Source organism: Leptosomus discolor, chromosome 7 (assembly GCF_034619465.1).
Source record: "Leptosomus discolor isolate bLepDis1 chromosome 7, bLepDis1.hap2, whole genome shotgun sequence".
Taxonomy (NCBI): Eukaryota; Metazoa; Chordata; class Aves; order Leptosomiformes; family Leptosomidae; genus Leptosomus; species Leptosomus discolor.
Window position 1 is genome coordinate 52,239,962 of NC_141397.1, and position 18,409 is coordinate 52,258,370.

The 18,409-nt window shown below is 50.4% G+C and overlaps 1 protein-coding gene across 1 annotated transcript in view; it reads right to left on the reverse strand.

The window, feature by feature from the left end:
* The window catches only part of LOC104343184 (IgGFc-binding protein-like), an 82,540-nt gene that overhangs the window by 53,376 nt on the left and 10,755 nt on the right, over positions 1–18,409 (reverse strand). The window contains exons 10-35 of the mRNA XM_086468594.1: positions 15,747–16,345; positions 14,812–15,376; positions 14,011–14,210; positions 13,539–13,919; positions 12,621–12,907; positions 11,312–11,583; positions 10,052–10,201; positions 9,402–9,658; positions 9,214–9,298; positions 8,698–8,781; positions 8,312–8,398; positions 7,701–7,942; positions 7,323–7,606; positions 6,936–7,213; positions 6,039–6,637; positions 5,095–5,659; positions 4,744–4,943; positions 4,262–4,642; positions 3,613–3,899; positions 2,678–2,953; positions 2,322–2,416; positions 1,982–2,131; positions 1,122–1,378; positions 934–1,018; positions 418–501; positions 32–118 (exon numbers count right to left, since the gene is read on the reverse strand). Of these exons, the coding sequence (XP_086324720.1) occupies positions 32–118; positions 418–501; positions 934–1,018; positions 1,122–1,378; positions 1,982–2,131; positions 2,322–2,416; positions 2,678–2,953; positions 3,613–3,899; positions 4,262–4,642; positions 4,744–4,943; positions 5,095–5,659; positions 6,039–6,637; positions 6,936–7,213; positions 7,323–7,606; positions 7,701–7,942; positions 8,312–8,398; positions 8,698–8,781; positions 9,214–9,298; positions 9,402–9,658; positions 10,052–10,201; positions 11,312–11,583; positions 12,621–12,907; positions 13,539–13,919; positions 14,011–14,210; positions 14,812–15,376; positions 15,747–16,345 (6,837 nt within the window). The remainder of the gene's footprint in view (positions 1–31; positions 119–417; positions 502–933; positions 1,019–1,121; positions 1,379–1,981; positions 2,132–2,321; positions 2,417–2,677; positions 2,954–3,612; positions 3,900–4,261; positions 4,643–4,743; positions 4,944–5,094; positions 5,660–6,038; positions 6,638–6,935; positions 7,214–7,322; positions 7,607–7,700; positions 7,943–8,311; positions 8,399–8,697; positions 8,782–9,213; positions 9,299–9,401; positions 9,659–10,051; positions 10,202–11,311; positions 11,584–12,620; positions 12,908–13,538; positions 13,920–14,010; positions 14,211–14,811; positions 15,377–15,746; positions 16,346–18,409) is intronic.

Below are 18,409 nucleotides of genomic sequence, written 5' to 3' on the forward strand. Positions count from 1 at the left end.
TGACTCAAAACACTACCAATAATAGCAGCACCTGAGGTTGGCCCAGGTGTTGGTGTTGTACATGTTGGCTGCATTGTGTTGTCTGGCAGTGGAGTCGAGGGTGTAGTAGTAAGTGGAACTACGGAGAGACCGAGGTAGAAGTGGTCAGTGCCAACATGGGAGATTGGTTGCAGGCAGCTGGCCCAGCCTTCCCAAACCCCCAGCACCGTGACCGGAAAGGCCCAGGCCAGGGATCGCACAGTGACTCCTCAGCAAAAAACCCAGCACTCAGGTGCTCTCCCACCGGCACAGCTGGAGATAGAAGGAGACACGCATCCCCTTCGCTATAGACACTTCGACGCTTGGTCATGGGCTTTGGAGGAAGCAAAATGAACAGTTTCAACAAAGAGTAGAAGATGGGGGCGAGCATGAGAGTACCTGAGCTTGGTGTGGGTTCTGGTGTGGGTGGAGGCCGTGTTGTGGTGGTCGGCAAGGCGGTCCCGGGTTCTGCCGTTGACGGACGTAGCACAAGAGAGGGTTAGAGGGGATCATTGCCAACATGGGAGATTTGTTGCAGGCAGCTGGCCCACGCTTCCCCAACAGCCAACACCGTGACCAAGAAGGCCCGGGGCAGGGATCGCAGAGTGACATCTCAGAAAGCGCCCTGCCCCTCACGGGCTCTGCCACCAGCAGGGCTGGGTGATAAAAGCACGTTAGGCTCTTCTGTACCTACGGTCAGTGTCTTGGCTGTGGGCCATGTAACACATGAACTTAATAGTGACTGCCAGCAGGGCCAGTGCTCCAGTCTCTCAGAGGGAAGACTGTTTGGGCACAGGCTGCATCACTGCCCTACAGGGCACTGCAAAGACAACCTGTGCTCCTGCACCTAGCACAGCCTGCCACCTCAGTTAGTGACCTCTCTCAAGCCGCACTTCCCCAAGCCAAGCCTTGTACCTGGACAGGATCCCTTTTCAATGGACAGATCATCCAACGCTACGTCGCTCCGGACATCTTCACCCCATTCTCCCTCGAGGACAATCTAAGGGAAGGGATAGTTCCCAGCATTAGCTCCAGACGCAGGTGCAAAGTGCCATTAGAAAGCAGCGCTCATCTCAGATGACAGTGAGAGCCTGTGCCCTTACCTGCATGTTTCCTGTGCTGTGCACCGTGACCTCTCCCAGGTTCCATCTGTCCCCGTGGTTCCCAACGCGGCTCCAGACCAGCTCTAGGTCTTCGTCCGTAGCCACGTACACCCGCAGGGCCATGGTTTCAGCCGCTCCGTACATGTGATACCAGAAGCGGAAGCAGTACGGTCCTGCTGAACTGCACAGCGGACTGACCAGATGAGCCGCAAAGCCAGGGAGGGCATTGCTCCCTTGCAGGTAGATGTAGTAGCCATCTGAAACAAAGTGTGAGCTGTCACACATCATCAAATGTAGACAAAGCAGCCAGGGACAACCCAAGAACAATCCTGGGAGCACCCCTGCTGCAGTTCAAGGCAGGCAAAAAGAGGGGAGAGCAAAGACAGGTCCTTTGCTAGCCACAACCCTCCCCAGTCCTGAGTCCACCTATGAACCGTGCTCTCTGGGCCCTGGCAGCTCTATGGCTTGGACTGGGCAACAGCGCCACCTCCAAACCATTGCCACAATCCTCCCACGGCTCTGCAGCTTTGGGGCCCACTCATTGTTGGCTTCTGGAGAAGCCAGCATCTCCTGAAGAGAGCCATTCCTGTTCCCTTGAGACAGCCAGGTCATCAAGCATTGCATTACATTCCCCCTTGCACGGCAGGCCCTTGCCTGCCCTGCAGGTGCCACGGACTGATTCCCAGGGCTGGAAATCTTCCTAAAGGAAGGCTCTGGCTCTGCGGGAGGCTGCCACAGCATCTCTGGACTAAGGCCAGGAAACATATGGCCTGTATTTGCTGTCAGAAGAGGTTTGTCGTCATCTTCCCAGGGGCACGCCTCTGCCTGAAGGACTGTGGTGTACTCATTGCTGTTCCTACCTCCCGTTGTGTGGTCAAAGGAGGGGCCGGTGTTCTGCGTGGGCGTTGGCCCCTTGTTCCTTGTCCAGTCAATGCTGCTGTAATCTGCCTGGACCCACTCACAGAAGTCGTTGTCGAACGTGCAGGCAAAATTGCAGTCTGTTGAGGGAGCTGGGTATGGTGCAGAAAGGAAAGCAGAGTTTCTAGAGTGAGGGCGGCACCACCTTTTCCCCGGGTCCCACAGGGCACACCTACATCCCTGGCATGCTCATGGCCAGGTGAGGATGGCCAAGCAAGTGGAAATGCATGAGCCGAGAGCCTAGCGCAGCCAGTAAGACACAGGGATGGGAGGCAACAGTGCCTGTGCTTGTCCCAGGTGCTGGCAAAGTTGTTGTATGTGGAGGCCATGTTGAGGTGTCTGGCAAGGGGGCCAAGGTGTACAGTGGCAAGGAGCTGCTGAGTGTACAGTGAAACAGAGGTGGAGAAGGTGCGTTGCATAATGGGGATTTGTTCCCAAACGGGGATGTTGCCCCTTCCCAAACACCCCCACACCACGGCAAAAGGAGTGCAGGACAGGAATTCCACAGTATCCCTGTCACAAAGAATCTCTTCACCCTAGGGCTGGCCCACCAGAGCGGTTAGGTGACACATGGGGAAAGCTTCGCCATAGCTGTCCCGTTCCTTGAGTGTGGGCCACAAAGGAGACCAACAGAACACTTACCACAGCCAGTGCCAGCACTCCAGTCTCCCAGAGCCACACCCGCCTGAGCACAGACTGTGGCATAGGCCCCCAGGTCATTGCAGAGCTGCTCCGTGCTGCCACCCGTGGCACACTGGTCATAGACGCAGCTCTCAAAGTACGTCTTGGGCGGCAGAACTGCGTGGCATGGCTGGAAGGGGCCACCGAGTTGTGTGAGGATTGCACACTGCTTGTTAGCTGCCTCCTCCTCAGAGGGGGAGCAGGACGCAGGAGGGCTGATGGCCGGGTCACACCTACAAAGCAGACAGCCAGCCCTGAGCTCACAGTGTCCTGTGGGCCCTGGGCACACCGTTTCCTGACCTCCTCCCCAACCAAAACCTCAGCCTCTGGAGTCCAGACCCTCGCTAAGACGAGGCACCCACCGCTGTCACTTCCAACATGGCCCACAGTCACCCTTCCCCCCTGTGGCCTCAGGTGGAGAGAAACAAAACGCTGAGGAGTCAGCTGCAATCCCAACAGCTTGGGAAAAGCATCATGCCAAGTGAAGACGCAGCGTGTGGAATGGGATGGCAGGGCCCTGCACAGAGGTCACTGAGGACCCCAGAGCAGAGTGCCTATGGGGAGAGAGGACCATGCACCCTGACTGCATGGAGGGGCCTGGACACCGCCACAAGCAAGCCAGCCTTGAGGGGAAAGGGGAATAGCCAGACGTCTGGCACCCGTTTGCAGACAGGACATCCCAACGTGGGTGGAGCAGAGAGGTGAGATGCAAGACCGATACGTCTGCTGCGGTGGAGCCTCTACGTGCTCTCACACGCTTTCCCACAACTGCCTGCCTTCTCTCCCTTGCCTCATGCCTGACATTACCCACCCTCCCTCCTTATGCCCCTCATGGCTCCCTTCTCCCACGCTGCCTTTTTTCCGTCATCTACGCAACAGAACAAGGACTCACGGCCACTCGTCGTCTGGCACCATCCAGCTGGCTCCAAAGTCATTGAAGTCGGGCACGACAACCCCATCGGGTCGCATGAAGTCATCCTGCTGGCTCCCAGTGTACGTCCCACACAGCCCACACAGCTTGCCCTTGTGCTTCTCAGACACCTTCACTAGGAGCTCATGGTCCCCGTTGAACTGCAGCTGCAAGCCCATCTTGGTAGAAACCCACACGTAGGAGCCATTCAGGGAAACGGTCACACCGGGGGCAGGAGAAGCAGGCAGGGAGGCCGGAGCGTCGTTGATCTGAACGGGGGAGAGAGAGGGAGACAGAAGCATAAAGAGATGCCCTCCACTGACAGGTCGCAGTTCTTCACTGTGATGGTGCCAGGGCCCAGTGGCTCGGAAGCACTGATGGCGTGCGGAGTCCTGCCCAGGCCTACAGAACAGCAGTGAATCTACATGCGGCACACCGAAAGCTCAGGAAAACAAGCCGAAAAACTGTTGCTGCACGGGCAGCCATATCTGCCCCGCTCAGAGCCTCGCCACGCTCTTCTGTGAGCACGCCAGCAGACTGAGGCAATATCAAGCTCTCGCTGGGGACAGAGTGGTACTTAATGGTGCCTAGGGCATCTGTTGTTCCCAGGTGTAAAAATGAGGGGCCTTACGTAGACCGCCTTGTTCTTGCGCAGCGCAATGTGGAGGCCTTCCATGGACAGTGCCACAGAGTCCAGAGCTGTCCAGCTCTGGCTGCCACGATGTTTGTTGCGGGTGGTGACAATGAACCCAAGGGAGGAGTTGCCGCAGCCTGTCACCACCGTGTAGTTGCAGGAGCCCTGGAAGTGGTGAAGCTTCCCGTCGAAGGTGCTGTAATGCGGGTCGCCGTAGATGTGGCAGAGAGCACTGCTGGCTGGGTAACAGCCCCTCTGGCCGTTCTGGATCTTGCAGACCTCGTCCTCACCACAGGCCAACGCAGAGCAAACCATCTGGCCGTTGGCTTCACACCGGCACTGCCGAGTGCAGTTCTCACTCACAGAGTACTCGCCTTCCTGCAAGCAGAGAAATACCAAACGTCAACGTATCAGGCAGGAAAGTAGAGGCAAGGGAGTGCCCTGGGAGGGGTACAAGCCAGGGCAGGGTTTTCACTCACGCTGTAGTAGTTGCCCTCAAAGAGGCAGCCACAGCGGGCCTCAGGCACACAGCTGTCTCCGCTGAGGAGGAAGCCAGAGGCACACGCACAGCCCTCCACGCAGGGCTTGGAGCAGTTCTGCGGGGCTTGTCGGTCCACACAGGTGGCAGGACAGGCAGTCATGCAAGGATCATAGTAGCTGTTGGTGGGGCACAGCAGGGCTGCAATGGGAAGGGAACAATCAGGACCAGCAAGCCTTCAAGGAAGGACGGCCTTCTGGGAAAGGGAAGACCAAAAACTGGCTTTGGCCAGAGGTTCTGAGCACAGGGAGCGGCACGTTTCCCTGCTGGCAACGGCAAGGTGGGTACTCACGGCAGAAGGTGGCATTCCTCCAGGGAAGAAGAGTCACGCCGGCTGCCTGGCATGCATCAGCGTAGGCCTCCAGAGCAGCACACAGGACCTCGTGGCCACCGTTCAGGGCACAAAGGTCATAGAAGCAGGTCTCAAAGTAGCTCTGGGGATTGATCACGGCATGGCAGCTCTCAAAAGAGCCAGGCCTGGCAGTCAGCATGCCACAGAACTGGTCCGATTGGTAGAGCTTCTCCTCTTCTGCACTGCAGGGTGGGGAGGGGACGGGGACACCACAAGAGGCGTCACTGTCTGGGACCTGCCAGCTCTCCCCCAGCGCGTTGGAGTCTGCGGCTTGCTGCCCGTTGGGCATCATGTAGTCGTCCTCTCTCCGGTTGTTGAAGTTCCCGCACATGCCGCAGGTCAGGTTGAAGTAGGTGGTGGGCACCTTCACCTCCACCGAGTGGTCAGTGTCGTAGGACACTCTGAGGCCGAAGTCTGTCTCGAGGACGATGTAGCGGCCGCTCCCGCTCACCGTGATGGCACCTCCCGCTGCGCTCACTGGCAAGGTCTGGCGCACACTGTTCACCTAGGGCAGACACACAGCAATGGGCCCTGGCCTTGCCCTTGGCCTCCCTGGGGTCTGCAGCCCCAGCGAAATCAGCTGTCAGGCCAGGCACGGCAAACCGGAGCCCGTCATGCCCTCACACCCAGATGCCCCTGTGGCTTGCAGAGCCGTGTCTCTGTTCCGTGCTCTGCAGGGGCCTGTGTTCAACAAGGGCCACATTCCCCGTTTGCCTCTTCCTTCTCCAGCCCCTCCGGAAAGGAAGAAAAAAGCAACCCAGTGGCGTCAGGGGAACCCACCTGGGCCTGGGACAACGGACGTATCTGGTACATGCCAGGCCCTGCCAAGAAAAGCCAGCCCCGCCTTGCGGCCACGCCACGCTCGTGCCAGCCCCGCTGCCTACCAGCACTTGGCTCTTCTCCTTCTTGACAATGGCAATGCGCTCTCCGTACACCTCAACCAGGACTTCGCGCACATAGGACACTCGGGTGTTCCCACGATGCTCGTTCTTGGCCTCCACGTTGAAGTAGGGCAGGGAGGTGGTGTTGGAGCACACTTTGGCCAGGGTGTAGGTGCAGTTGCCCATGAAGTTGTGCGTCACCTTGTCAAAGGTGTTGTAGTGAGGGTCACTGTGGACGTGGCAGATGCCGTAAGATTGTTCCAGGCACACAGGTTTCCCATCCTGCACCCCGCAGTACTGTCCCGCAGGGCACGAGGCACTGGAGCACTGGACTTTGCTTCCCCGCGCGGGACAAGTGCACTTTGAGGAGCAGGTGTTGTCCGTCCAGAACTCTGAGCCCACGGGGTAGTGCTGCCCGTTGTGCCAGCACCCGCACTGCTGGCTGGGCACGCATCGGTTGTTGTAGAGCAGGTACCCGCTGTCGCACACACAGCCCTCCACGCACGGCAGGCTGCAGGTAGCAGGAGCCATTGGGTCAAAACACGTGGCAGGGCAGGCTGCAGCACAGGGCTCGTAGTGACTGTTGGCTGGACAGGCGATGGCTGCCGAGACAGAAGACACGGCCATTACTTGGAGAACATAATACTTGTTTGTGCTGTATTTTTTCCTTTGAGAAATTAAGAGCCTGTATTTTCTCCGTGGTCTGCTTGCCTCCACGGGTATTGTAAGTCATAACTGATCAAATGAAACAGAAAACGGCACCTCTAATACTGCGAATGCAACTGTCTGTAAATCCCCATGGCACATAATAAAAATATTCCTCAGTCCCCACCCCACTTTTTCGTTCCTGTTTTGTGTTTTCCCAAGAGTAACGGTCCGTGGTACCATGCGTGGACTTACGGCAGAAGGTTGCATTCCTCCACACAGGTATCTTGACACCAAGCGACTGGCAGGCATCTGCGTAGGACTGCAAGCTCCTGCACAGGGCCTCGCGGTCCAGCTCCAGCTCACACAGGTCATAAAGGCAGGTGTCAAAGTAGTCGTTGGGGCTCAGCACAGTGTGGCACATGTGAAACGGGCCGCTGGTGTCAGTGAGGATCCCGCAGAAGTGGCTGCTGGCAATGACTTGTTTGTCTGTCTCATTGCAGGCTGGGGTGGGGAGTGGTCCGGCTGAGCAGCTGTGGAAAGATGGCGAGAAGGGCCCTTGGGTCACCCGTGGGCTTCTCCTGGTGCCTCCCCCTCCCCTTGCCCAACACGTCCCCCCACCTGCTGGGGACACACACCCACCTGCTGTCGTTGGACACCTGCCAGCTGTTGCCCAAGCTGGTGGAGTCTGGCTCCAGCACCCCTTCTGGGTTCAGGAAGTCATCTGCTGCCATCCCGTTGTAGTTCCCACACATGCCACAAACCTTCTGCCCAAAGGTGCTTGGAAGCGTCACCTCCACCCGATGGCTCCCATCAAACCTCACTCTCAAGCCAAAGTCTGTTGTGACCACAGTGTAGAACCCGCTGGATGAGACCTGCACGCCCGCGGATGGGGCGCAGGGCAGGACCTCTGCCACCCCGTTGACCTGGAAGGACGGAAACCCAGTCAGGTTTGGAGCAACCCATTTGTCACGACCCTCTGCTCTTGCACAGCCCCACCGCCTCACCCCTCGTGCTTACCGTCACCACTCCGCCCTTCCCCAGCCTTATCCGCTGGCCAGCCACATCGACATCCACGTATCGGACATAGGACACACGAGTGTTGCCTCCCCTGTGCTCATTGGCCGCTTCCACATTGAAGTAGGGCAGCGAGCTGTTGCTCTCGCACAGCTTGGAGAGGGTGTAGGTGCAGGTGCCCATGAAGTGATGTAGCTGCTTGTCGAACGTGTGGTAGTGAGGGTCTCCTTCCACCACACAGGTCCCTGACAGTGGAAAGACCAGAGGAAATGTTCAGTTAAGCACTTCCTGCCACCTCTTCTCCCCAGCCAACCTTGCACAAAGAGCATCAGTCCCATGACTGGTCTACCGCTTTTACCAAGAGACAGAGTTACTGGAGAATTATGTCAAGACAGAGTTACTTCTTCAAGGCATCCGATTCAAACATCCTCAAACACCTAAACGCCAGAAGTACAGGTGGCCCACCCCAAACCTCAGACAGTGGGTAGCATTCAATGTGTGTCCGAATACAGCAGGAAACGGACAAGGCAAATAACATCCCTCCAATGCAAATGCTCTGTGTATCCACTTTGGGTCTTGAAGATGACTCAAAACACTACCAATAATAGCAGCACCTGAGGTTGGCCCAGGTGTTGGTGTTGTACATGTTGGCTGCATTGTGTTGTCTGGCAGTGGAGTCGAGGGTGTAGTAGTAAGTGGAACTACGGAGAGACCGAGGTAGAAGTGGTCAGTGCCAACATGGGAGATTGGTTGCAGGCAGCTGGCCCAGCCTTCCCAAACCCCCAGCACCGTGACCGGAAAGGCCCAGGCCAGGGATCGCACAGTGACTCCTCAGCAAAAACCCCAGCACTCAGGTGCTCTCCCACCGGCACAGCTGGAGATAGAAGGAGACACGCATCCCCTTCGCTATAGACACTTCGACGCTTGGTCATGGGCTTTGGAGGAAGCAAAATGAACAGTTTCAACAAAGAGTAGAAGATGGGGGCGAGCATGAGAGTACCTGAGCTTGGTGTGGGTTCTGGTGTGGGTGGAGGCCGTGTTGTGGTGGTCGGCAAGGCGGTCCCGGGTTCTGCCGTTGACGGACGTAGCACAAGAGAGGGTTAGAGGGGATCATTGCCAACATGGGAGATTTGTTGCAGGCAGCTGGCCCACGCTTCCCCAACAGCCAACACCGTGACCAAGAAGGCCCGGGGCAGGGATCGCAGAGTGACATCTCAGAAAGCGCCCTGCCCCTCACGGGCTCTGCCACCAGCAGGGCTGGGTGATAAAAGCACGTTAGGCTCTTCTGTACCTACGGTCAGTGTCTTGGCTGTGGGCCATGTAACACATGAACTTAATAGTGACTGCCAGCAGGGCCAGTGCTCCAGTCTCTCAGAGGGAAGACTGTTTGGGCACAAGCTGCATCACTGCCCTACAGGGCACTGCAAAGACAACCTGTGCTCCTGCACCTAGCACAGCCTGCCACCTCAGTTAGTGACCTCTCTCAAGCCGCACTTCCCCAAGCCAAGCCTTGTACCTGGACAGGATCCCTTTTCAATGGACAGATCATCCAATGCTACGTCGCTCCGGAAATCTTCACCTATCATGCCCTCGAGGACAATCTAAGGGAAGGGATGGTTCCCAGCATTAGCTCCAGACGCAGGTGCAAAGTGCCATTAGAAAGCAGCGCTCATCTCAGATGACAGTGAGAGCCTGTGCCCTTACCTGCATGTTTCCTGTGCTGTGCACCGTGACCTCTCCCAGGTTCCATCTGTCCCCTTTGCTTCCAGCAGCTTTCCATTCCAGCGTTGATGTTTCTTTATGAACAACATACACCCGCAGGGCCATGGTTTCAGCCGCTCCGTACATGTGATACCAGAAGCGGAAGCAGTACGGTCCTGCTGAACTGCACAGTGGACTGACCAGATGAGCCACAAAGCCAGGGAGGGCATTGCTCCCTTGCAGGTAGATATAATAGCCCTCTGGAAAGAGCAGAGTGTCAATTGTTCACATTAATATGCCAGGATAAGGCAGTCACTTCATTTACAGATTGTATACAATGCAACATTTCTTCACCCAGCACCTGCTTTATACTTTCAGCCCCCGAATGGATTTCCAGCAGATTACGCTGTTCTCCTTCTTAGGGAAAAGAAAGCCTTCTGAAGGAAAGGTTGATTGCCACAATGATTCAGTTTCAGCCTGGATATACCTTTGCTTGAAGACACTTTACAGGAATGTATCCCACAGCAGATTCCTGACTGCTGCAGAAGGCTCTGGGTTGAGCCTAGGAAATGTGTGACCAGGATTGGCTGGTAAAAGAGGCTCCTTAGCCTCTTTCAAGAGAAGCACAGCCAGATACTGTTCGCTGTACCTACCTCCAGTAGTGTGGTCATGGGAAGGGCCGGTATTTGGTGTGGGTGTCGGCCCCTTGTGCCTTATCCAGTCGAAGTTGTCATTGGTTGCCTGTTCCCATTCACAGAAGTCGACATCAAATGTGCAGGACATATTGCAGGCTGTTGGTGCAGCTGTATATGGTGCAGAAAGACAGAGATTCCACAATGAGGTCTGGAATCTTCTTTCTGTTCTGACAATGCCCTAGGTATCATGCACCCATGTTCATGAAAAATTTTAACATGTTATAATTGAATGAGTAGAAGTGACCAGTACAGAGAAATTGACTACAAAATGGGAAATTTTATGTGCCTGAGAATGTGTGTTATTTTACAAGTCCCTTCTTCATTTGTCATCATAATGCACTAACATCCTATATTTTTACACTGTGCCACAGTCATAATCCTTGGTCATTTCAAATTGCTAAAAGTTGTCCTATTTGACACAGTAGTATTCAACAAGCTCTCAAAGTCCTGCTTAGGTGGAAATCTAGGCATCATCATGAGAATGGCCTGACATTTCTTTTTACTGCTTATAAAGTGAGATGAGAAGTATTGTCTCAGAATTGGAAAGAGGTTATGGAATGCCTTTTCATGTCATAGCCTCATACTTAGGCTGCCATTTCTGCTGGCTTTCATAACCACCTCTGGAAGTTCTAGAAGCAGCGATTTCTTGCCTCTAGCCTTACCTCTATCTTTATTAGTCTAGCTAGATAATAAGGGCCTAACACTGTTATGACTGGAAGGCTGAATGGACCTCAAACTGCAGGATTCTCCTTTACTAATTTTAAAGGCCTGGTTTGTATACTTCTGAATTTATTTCACATAATAATGTGCTTGGTAAAAACCTGGAGATGTAGGCAGGTTGGGTAAGTGATGTATTAACACTTCTCAAAAAGATAAAATATTTTATTAAAGCCAAAGGGGTGATTTGTTAGACAAGTGCTCAATTGTCCCTGGCTGAGCCCTTAACTGACAATGTATGTTGTCTTTCATGACCCAGTTCTGAACCACGGTCTTAGGTCAAAAGTGTTCAAACAACATGTTGTGAAGTGAATACTGGGAGTTTATTATAAGCTTAGCTTAGAAGCCAAATTTCCAGAGACGCTAAGCACTTGAAAGCTTCCTGTGTCTCCTTGAATCCCCTTTTCTGAAACTCTGCTCAACTTCTTAGTCCTTTGGATTTACATTTGTAGCACGAGGATTAAATTGGATGGCTATTTGCTAAACAAGCTAATGACTTACCACAGATGGTGTCTTTCCTCCATTCACCCAGATTTACACCTCCAAGTTCACAGGCAGCAGCATATGCCTCTAAAATCTTGCAAAACTGATCAGAATTCCCCTCTGTGGCACACAGGTCATAGACACAGCTCTCGAAATACAGCTGTGGGGGAATGTGCCAATGGCAAACCTGAAAAGGCCCACTGTTTTTCAAAATAATTTTGCAGAATTCTTCATATTCTTTCTCTTTTGCTGTGTCACAAGTGGGTGGTACAACTGCAACTGGACTACACCTGCATCCAAAAAAAAAAGCAGCAGTGTGGTTATATAATAAGTCTTTCTATTTTGTTCTATCCTGCAAAGCATACCTTAACATTAATAGAACCCTATGCCAAATTCTGTGGATTTTCTTTATATAGCCATCTTCAGTGTGTCAAACCCAAGAGTGAGAAATACTACTGTTTGACTCATAATTCCTCATTAAGAACGTAATTGTGAATTGTTGATATGTTACTATCTATCTGTAGAACGAAGTCCAGACAAAAATCAATAAATTGGTTAATACAAGCAAGATAATTTCAATTCACTGTTGCATATAGTAAGAGCAGTAATTTGTATGTGAAAGCATTAATAGAGAGATAAAGTAATAGACAGATAAATGCCCCATGCCTAGGTTAAACAACGTGGAGTTATCTCAGGAGCTGAATCTGAGAGAGATATTTAGACTTCTTATAGCAAGATAATATAAAGGATGTATCTTAAAATAGAGAAGAAAAAAATCAAGTTATATGCAAAAAAGGAGCTCGATTTCAAATAAAATCTGTGAAGTTCATGTGGAAAACCTCTGAAGGCTGGTTTTAAAATTTCAATGCTTTCTATTGAAAAGTGGAGTTATTATTCAAACTTTATTTGGAGTTATTTTTATATATATATAGAGAGAGAGATATATATATGGAGTTATTCATTATAGACTAGATATAAGAAAGAAGTTCTTCACCCTGAGGGTGGTGAGACATTGGAACAGGTTGCCTAAGGAAATTCTTGATGCTCCATCCCTGGAAGTGTTCAAGACCAGGTTGGATGGAGCCTTGAGCAACCTGGTCTAGTGGGAGGTGTCCCTGCCATGGCAGGGGAGTTGATGACGTTTGAGGTCCCCTCCAACCCAAACCACTGTATGATTCTATGATTCTACAAAAGGTGAAAACACTAGCAAACAACTAATATCAAAGAAGGGCTACTATGGAATGTAAGTAATTTATGTTCATCCTCTAACTAGATGATTTATATTTCAGGTATTTTGCTGTTTCCTGAAGTATTATCAGATACTTACGTCCTGTTGTCATCCTTTACTAGCCAGCTATCACCAAATTTGTTTGGATCCTGTTCTAGGACTTTATCTGGTTTTAGAAAATCATCCAGTTGGTTGTCATTGAATGTCCCACACAGACCACACAGCTGTCCTTTGAGACTTTCGTCAACCAGAATGAAAAGCTCCTGGTCACCATCAAACTTAACCTGGATCCCTACAGAGGTATCAATGACCATATAGTGTCCTTTTATAGCTACTCTGGCTCCATGGCTCAAATCCACAGGAAGGTAAACCTGAACTCCATTCACCTGAAGAAAACAAAATCCACACAACGAAGTTAGTCAATAATGCTCTCAGGAGCAAAGGGGAGGTTCACACTGCCAGTACTATAGTGTTCTTCTCCAAGTCAGCCTTATTCTAATCCATAGTGTAGACACAGAAGTTCAAAGCTTGGCAGAGGCTAAGGGGCTGTATACTTACCCCGCATCTTGAATAGTGCTTTGTAGCACAAGTTGAGCTCTGTGCTGTCACAACTACACACATAGTGATACTTGGAATAGGTAGTTTAAAGCTAGCTCTGGTATGTATGAGTCTGAGAGTATAAAGCAAAAATACTATTTTTATTTTAAAGACCAGATCTATAAAATTCAGACTGAGATTTAGTTCAGCAAAAGCTTTCTGTTATAGAAGAACCCAGGGATGAAGCTGATTTTTTTCCTACAACCTCATTTAGAGAAGATTTGAATGGACAGAAGGAAGCTATGCTGATTTCTGCCTTTTTTGAAAAAAAAAAAAAAACAAACGCAAACATTTCTGTGACTCTTAGCATGTGCAGTCTTGGAGATGAATAAAGCCGAGAAACCTGATTCAGTTCTTTTGGTCAGAAATGTAAAGTGAATAGAAGTGATGAATTGTTTATGCTTAAAGTAGAACACTTACATAGGTCTCTTTATTTTTCTTCAAAACAATATGAAGATTTTTCAGTGTGACAGCAACTGAGTTCAAGGCTGTCCAGTTTGGGTTTCCTCTATGTTCATTTCTTGTTGTCACTGAAAAACTTTCAGAAGAATTTGTGCATGTCTCAACGACGGTATAATTGCAGTCACCTTGGAAGTGGTACAGTCTCCCATCAAAGGTTATATAATGTGGATCCCCAAAAATGTGGCAGGTGCTGGGATTCAATGGATAACATCCTATGAGTCCATTCTGCACCTTGCAAATTTTGTTTACTTCACATGTGTCTGAATTGCAAACTACAGTCCCATTTCCAGCACATATACATTGGCCTGCACAGTCTGTTTGCCAAAAAGCTTCTCCTTTCTGTTAGAGACAACAAAATAAAACTAAATTAAAAGAGTTAATGGTAATGATGAACTGTGAAATAAGCCCCTGAATGTGTGCCAAAACAAACCTCATAATATTTGCCATTCTGAAGGCAGCCACAGTTGCTCATGGACACACACTGTCCCCCGCTGATGACAAAACCATTGTTGCATTCACATCCTTCTACACAAGGTCTACTGCAGTTCTTTGGTGCAAGAGGGTCAGTGCAAGTTGCTGGACAAGCATTGGTGCATGGATTGTAATGACTATTGGGAGGACATGCAACAGCTGAAAAACAATAAAAGGCACTGAAATGACAATCACAACTCACATGAAATCACGATCCAAAAATGTGATTATTTTGATCTAGGGACAGTGGGAGGTTTTTTGAAGCCTGAAATTCCTTTCCTATTTTGATATCAGAAACCGAAAAAGAAAACATTGAACAAGAAAAAAGCATGAATGTTCAACACATACATCCTGGATGCTAAGCATCTCAAAATACAAGTAAAAACTATGCCAATCTACCATAGATCTGGTACTTAGCTATTTTTTTCTAGAAGTACACAGATTGCTAAAGTCATTAGACGTAGTCTGGAAATGAACAAACCTACTGAAGTCAAAACATCATATAAAACTCAGAGGTGATTCTAGATTATCAAGGACTAATGTTTTGACACAGATTCTTGAGATACTGAAAAAAACTTCACTGTGCTCTTTGGCAGAAAACAACAATGGGGTGACTTTTTCAGAATTTTATTTCTCAATATTTCGTATGTAATTATGTGAAGAATTCAAGATCTGTAAGCTATGTGAGTTATTAGCTAAAACCAGCCTCTTAAGAAAACAAGGGAGCTATTTAAAGATTCATTTCTCTACAGAAACTCACGGCAGAAGGTGGCATTCCTCCAGGGAAGAAGAGTCACGCCGGCTGCCTGGCATACATCAGCGTAGGCCTCCAGAGCAGCACACAGGACCTCGTGGCCACCGTTCAGGGCACAAAGGTCATAGAAGCAGGTCTCAAAGTAGCTCTGGGGATTGATCACGGCATGGCAGCTCTCAAAAGAGCCAGGCCTGGCAGTCAGCATGCCACAGAACTGGTCCGATTGGTAGAGCTTCTCCTCTTCTGCACTGCAGGGTGGGGAGGGGACGGGGACACCACAAGAGGCGTCACTGTCTGGGACCTGCCAGCTCTCCCCCAGCGCGTTGGAATCTGCGGCTTGCTGCCCGTTGGGCATCATGTAGTCGTCCTCTCTCCGGTTGTTGAAGTTCCCGCACATGCCGCAGGTCAGGTTGAAGTAGGTGGTGGGCACCTTCACCTCCACCGAGTGGTCAGTGTCGTAGGACACTCTGAGGCCGAAGTCTGTCTCGAGGACGATGTAGCGGCCGCTCTTGCTCACCGTGATGGCACCTCCCGCTGCGCTCACTGGCAAGGTCTGGCGCACACTGTTCACCTAGGGCAGACACACAGCAATGGGCCCTGGCCTTGCCCTTGGCCTCCCTGGGGTCTGCAGCCCCAGCGAAATCAGCTGTCAGGCCAGGCACGGCAAACCGGAGCCCGTCATGCCCTCACACCCAGATGCCCCTGTGGCTTGCAGAGGGGGGCATGCTCTGCAGGGGCCTGTGTTCAACAAGGGCCACATTCCCCGTTTGCCTCTTCCTTCTCCAGCCCCTCCGGAAAAGAAGAAAAAAGCAACCCAGTGGCGTCAGGGGAACCCACCTGGGCCTGGGACAACGGACGTATCTGGTACATGCCAGGCCCTGCCAAGAAAAGCCAGCCCCGCCTTGCGGCCACGCCACGCTCGTGCCAGCCCCGCTGCCTACCAGCACTTGGCTCTTCTCCTTCTTGACAATGGCAATGCGCTCTCCGTACACCTCAACCAGGACTTCGCGCACATAGGACACTCGGGTGTTCCCACGATGCTCGTTCTTGGCCTCAACGTTGAAGTAGGGCAGGGAGGTGGTGTTGGAGCACACTTTGGCCAGGGTGTAGGTGCAGTTGCCCATGAAGTTGTGCGTCACCTTGTCAAAGGTGTTGTAGTGAGGGTCACTGTGGACGTGGCAGATGCCGTAAGATTGTTCCAGGCACACAGGTTTCCCATCCTGCACCCCGCAGTACTGTCCCGCAGGGCACGAGGCACTGGAGCACTGGACTTTGCTTCCCCGCGCGGGACAAGTGCACTTTGAGGAGCAGGTGTTGTCCGTCCAGAACTCTGAGCCCACGGGGTAGTGCTGCCCGTTGTGCCAGCACCCGCACTGCTGGCTGGGCACGCATCGGTTGTTGTAGAGCAGGTACCCGCTGTCGCACACACAGCCCTCCACGCACGGCAGGCTGCAGCTGTAGGGTGCTGTTGGGTCAATGCAGGTGGCAGGGCAGGCTGCAGCACAGGGCTCGTAGTGGGTGTTGTCAGAGCAGGCTAGCACTGGGTAATAAAAGATAAACCTATTTATTAATCCTTTTTTAGCTATTGAATATTGGGTTTTGTTTAATACCATATTCTGTTTTGTTTTGAAATATTTGGGGACATCTTGAAGTTCTGTGGCAGTTTGATGCACGTCTTTACTGTCTTACTACCCTTTAATTTCTTTTGAGTTCTGGGCTATTTAAAGTTTCACCCATGGAGAGAATTTCCTAGGAGACCTCTTATTCCTGAATAGGATTGCTTTGAATTCTTGCATTTTGCTGAGGTTATTCACGTCATGTTGGTTATCTCTCCTAGACATGTGCCATATTTAAGTTCTAGTCCTGATATTCTTGTATTACTGGTATTTAATTCTAGTCATATCGTAGCTTCTTAATTAATGTTTTTTCAATTCACCAAGGTCTGTAATGTTTGTTAAATAATCAGGATGTACAAGTGCTCTATTCTATTTTTTAGATCTTGTTACCTACACAACATGGAGATACCCAACCTAATCAAAGATTTTAAACACTGATATTTTCTGGTGAGAAGTTGCCAGAGTCGAAGTTTTCTGAACAATCTTTTTTCAGCTTCTATATGTTTATGTGATGCAGTTCAGTTTTTAATGACATATTTTCTCACTTAGTTTTTAGCCCGCTTTCCTAAGGAGACAGAGATCAAACAATTATATTGTGTATTTCTCTGCTTATCCGCCCACTTACTAAATTTGACCCAGCTGACTTACTGGAAATAGTTGGTGAGGTTGGTAAAGGATAAAAACATATTCAGGTCCATTAAATGAAATAAGTGCAAGGAAAAGAGGAGAGATCCTGCAAGCTCTTTCAGCAGAAAGAACAGCTACAGAGAGGTCTCATTCCTGCTTAGAAACCATAGAATCTATGAGAGAAAACCTCAGTAATGTCTCTAGCTGGTGACTGCAGTCAAATGTGTAACAAAAGTTAGAAAGAAATCAGGCTTCAGTTATTCCAGTGTTTACAGACAAGCCTCTTTCTTTAATCTCCCCATCTCCTTCAGCGCAGAAGGCACATAGGGCACTGAATCACCATTTCATGTTCCTTGCATTGCTTCTGGTGGGAGCAGATCTGTTCAGGACTTTCAGGCAGTATTTAAATCCTGATCTAAAGATAACATGGTGTGGAGTTTTTTTAACATAATACATGCCTGAATGCTTGAGAAATGTTCTTTATTGAATCTTTACCAACATTCACAGAAGAAATGTCATTATTCCCATTTAATCTACAGCACAGACTTCTGTCTATTACTTCAATACTAGACATCTTTTGTCTTGTGCCTCTCTGTGTTTCTGTCTCTTCTCCACCCTCAGTACCTTCTCCACTTCCATTAGCATGGTTACAATCTCCATCACACAGGCTTCTTACCTCAGTCCTGTCCTTTAATTCCAGTCTGCCTCCTCTCTCATCTGAAATCATGAATCACTGTGCCTGTACAGAACACACTGATATCCACATCGATAGGGATAATGGCTGGCACTTCCTCCTTTCTTATATATATGGTAGTTTGTGCCACTGATAGTTTCTGATACTCTCCTTCTCCCTGTATCCCAGATCTCCTGCTCAGCTCGTCAGAGGTGTTCCTCCTTCATCCTGCTCTCTGCACTGCTACAAACTGTGAGTTTCAGACATCTCTGTTCAGTCTCAGATATATTCCTCCCATCAGCTCTGACTTCATTATATCTAGAAGAGCAACAAGCTCTTGCTGCTGGACCAGCTACCTAGTCTGTGCTTCCTTGTCCTTGATTCCCTGCCTAGCCAGTTTCAACCTGTCCTTCTTTTCCATAGACTTCTAAGTAAATTCTCATTTTCCCTTTTTGGTTCCTACTTGCTTTCTCTAAATCCAGGATCTTCCACCTCAAAGCTCCTTTCTCACTGTCCCAGACTGCCTGGCTTCCCTATCCCCATCTACAGCTCTGCCTTTCACCTGCTCTGGCTCATGTCTCTTCTATGTTCATACAAGGTATCCACCTTGATGTGGTTTTGCTGAGGTTGCTGCAGGAGGAGAAGATGCAGCTTCACTTTTTTTAACTGGGTGCCTGGCCACCCCACA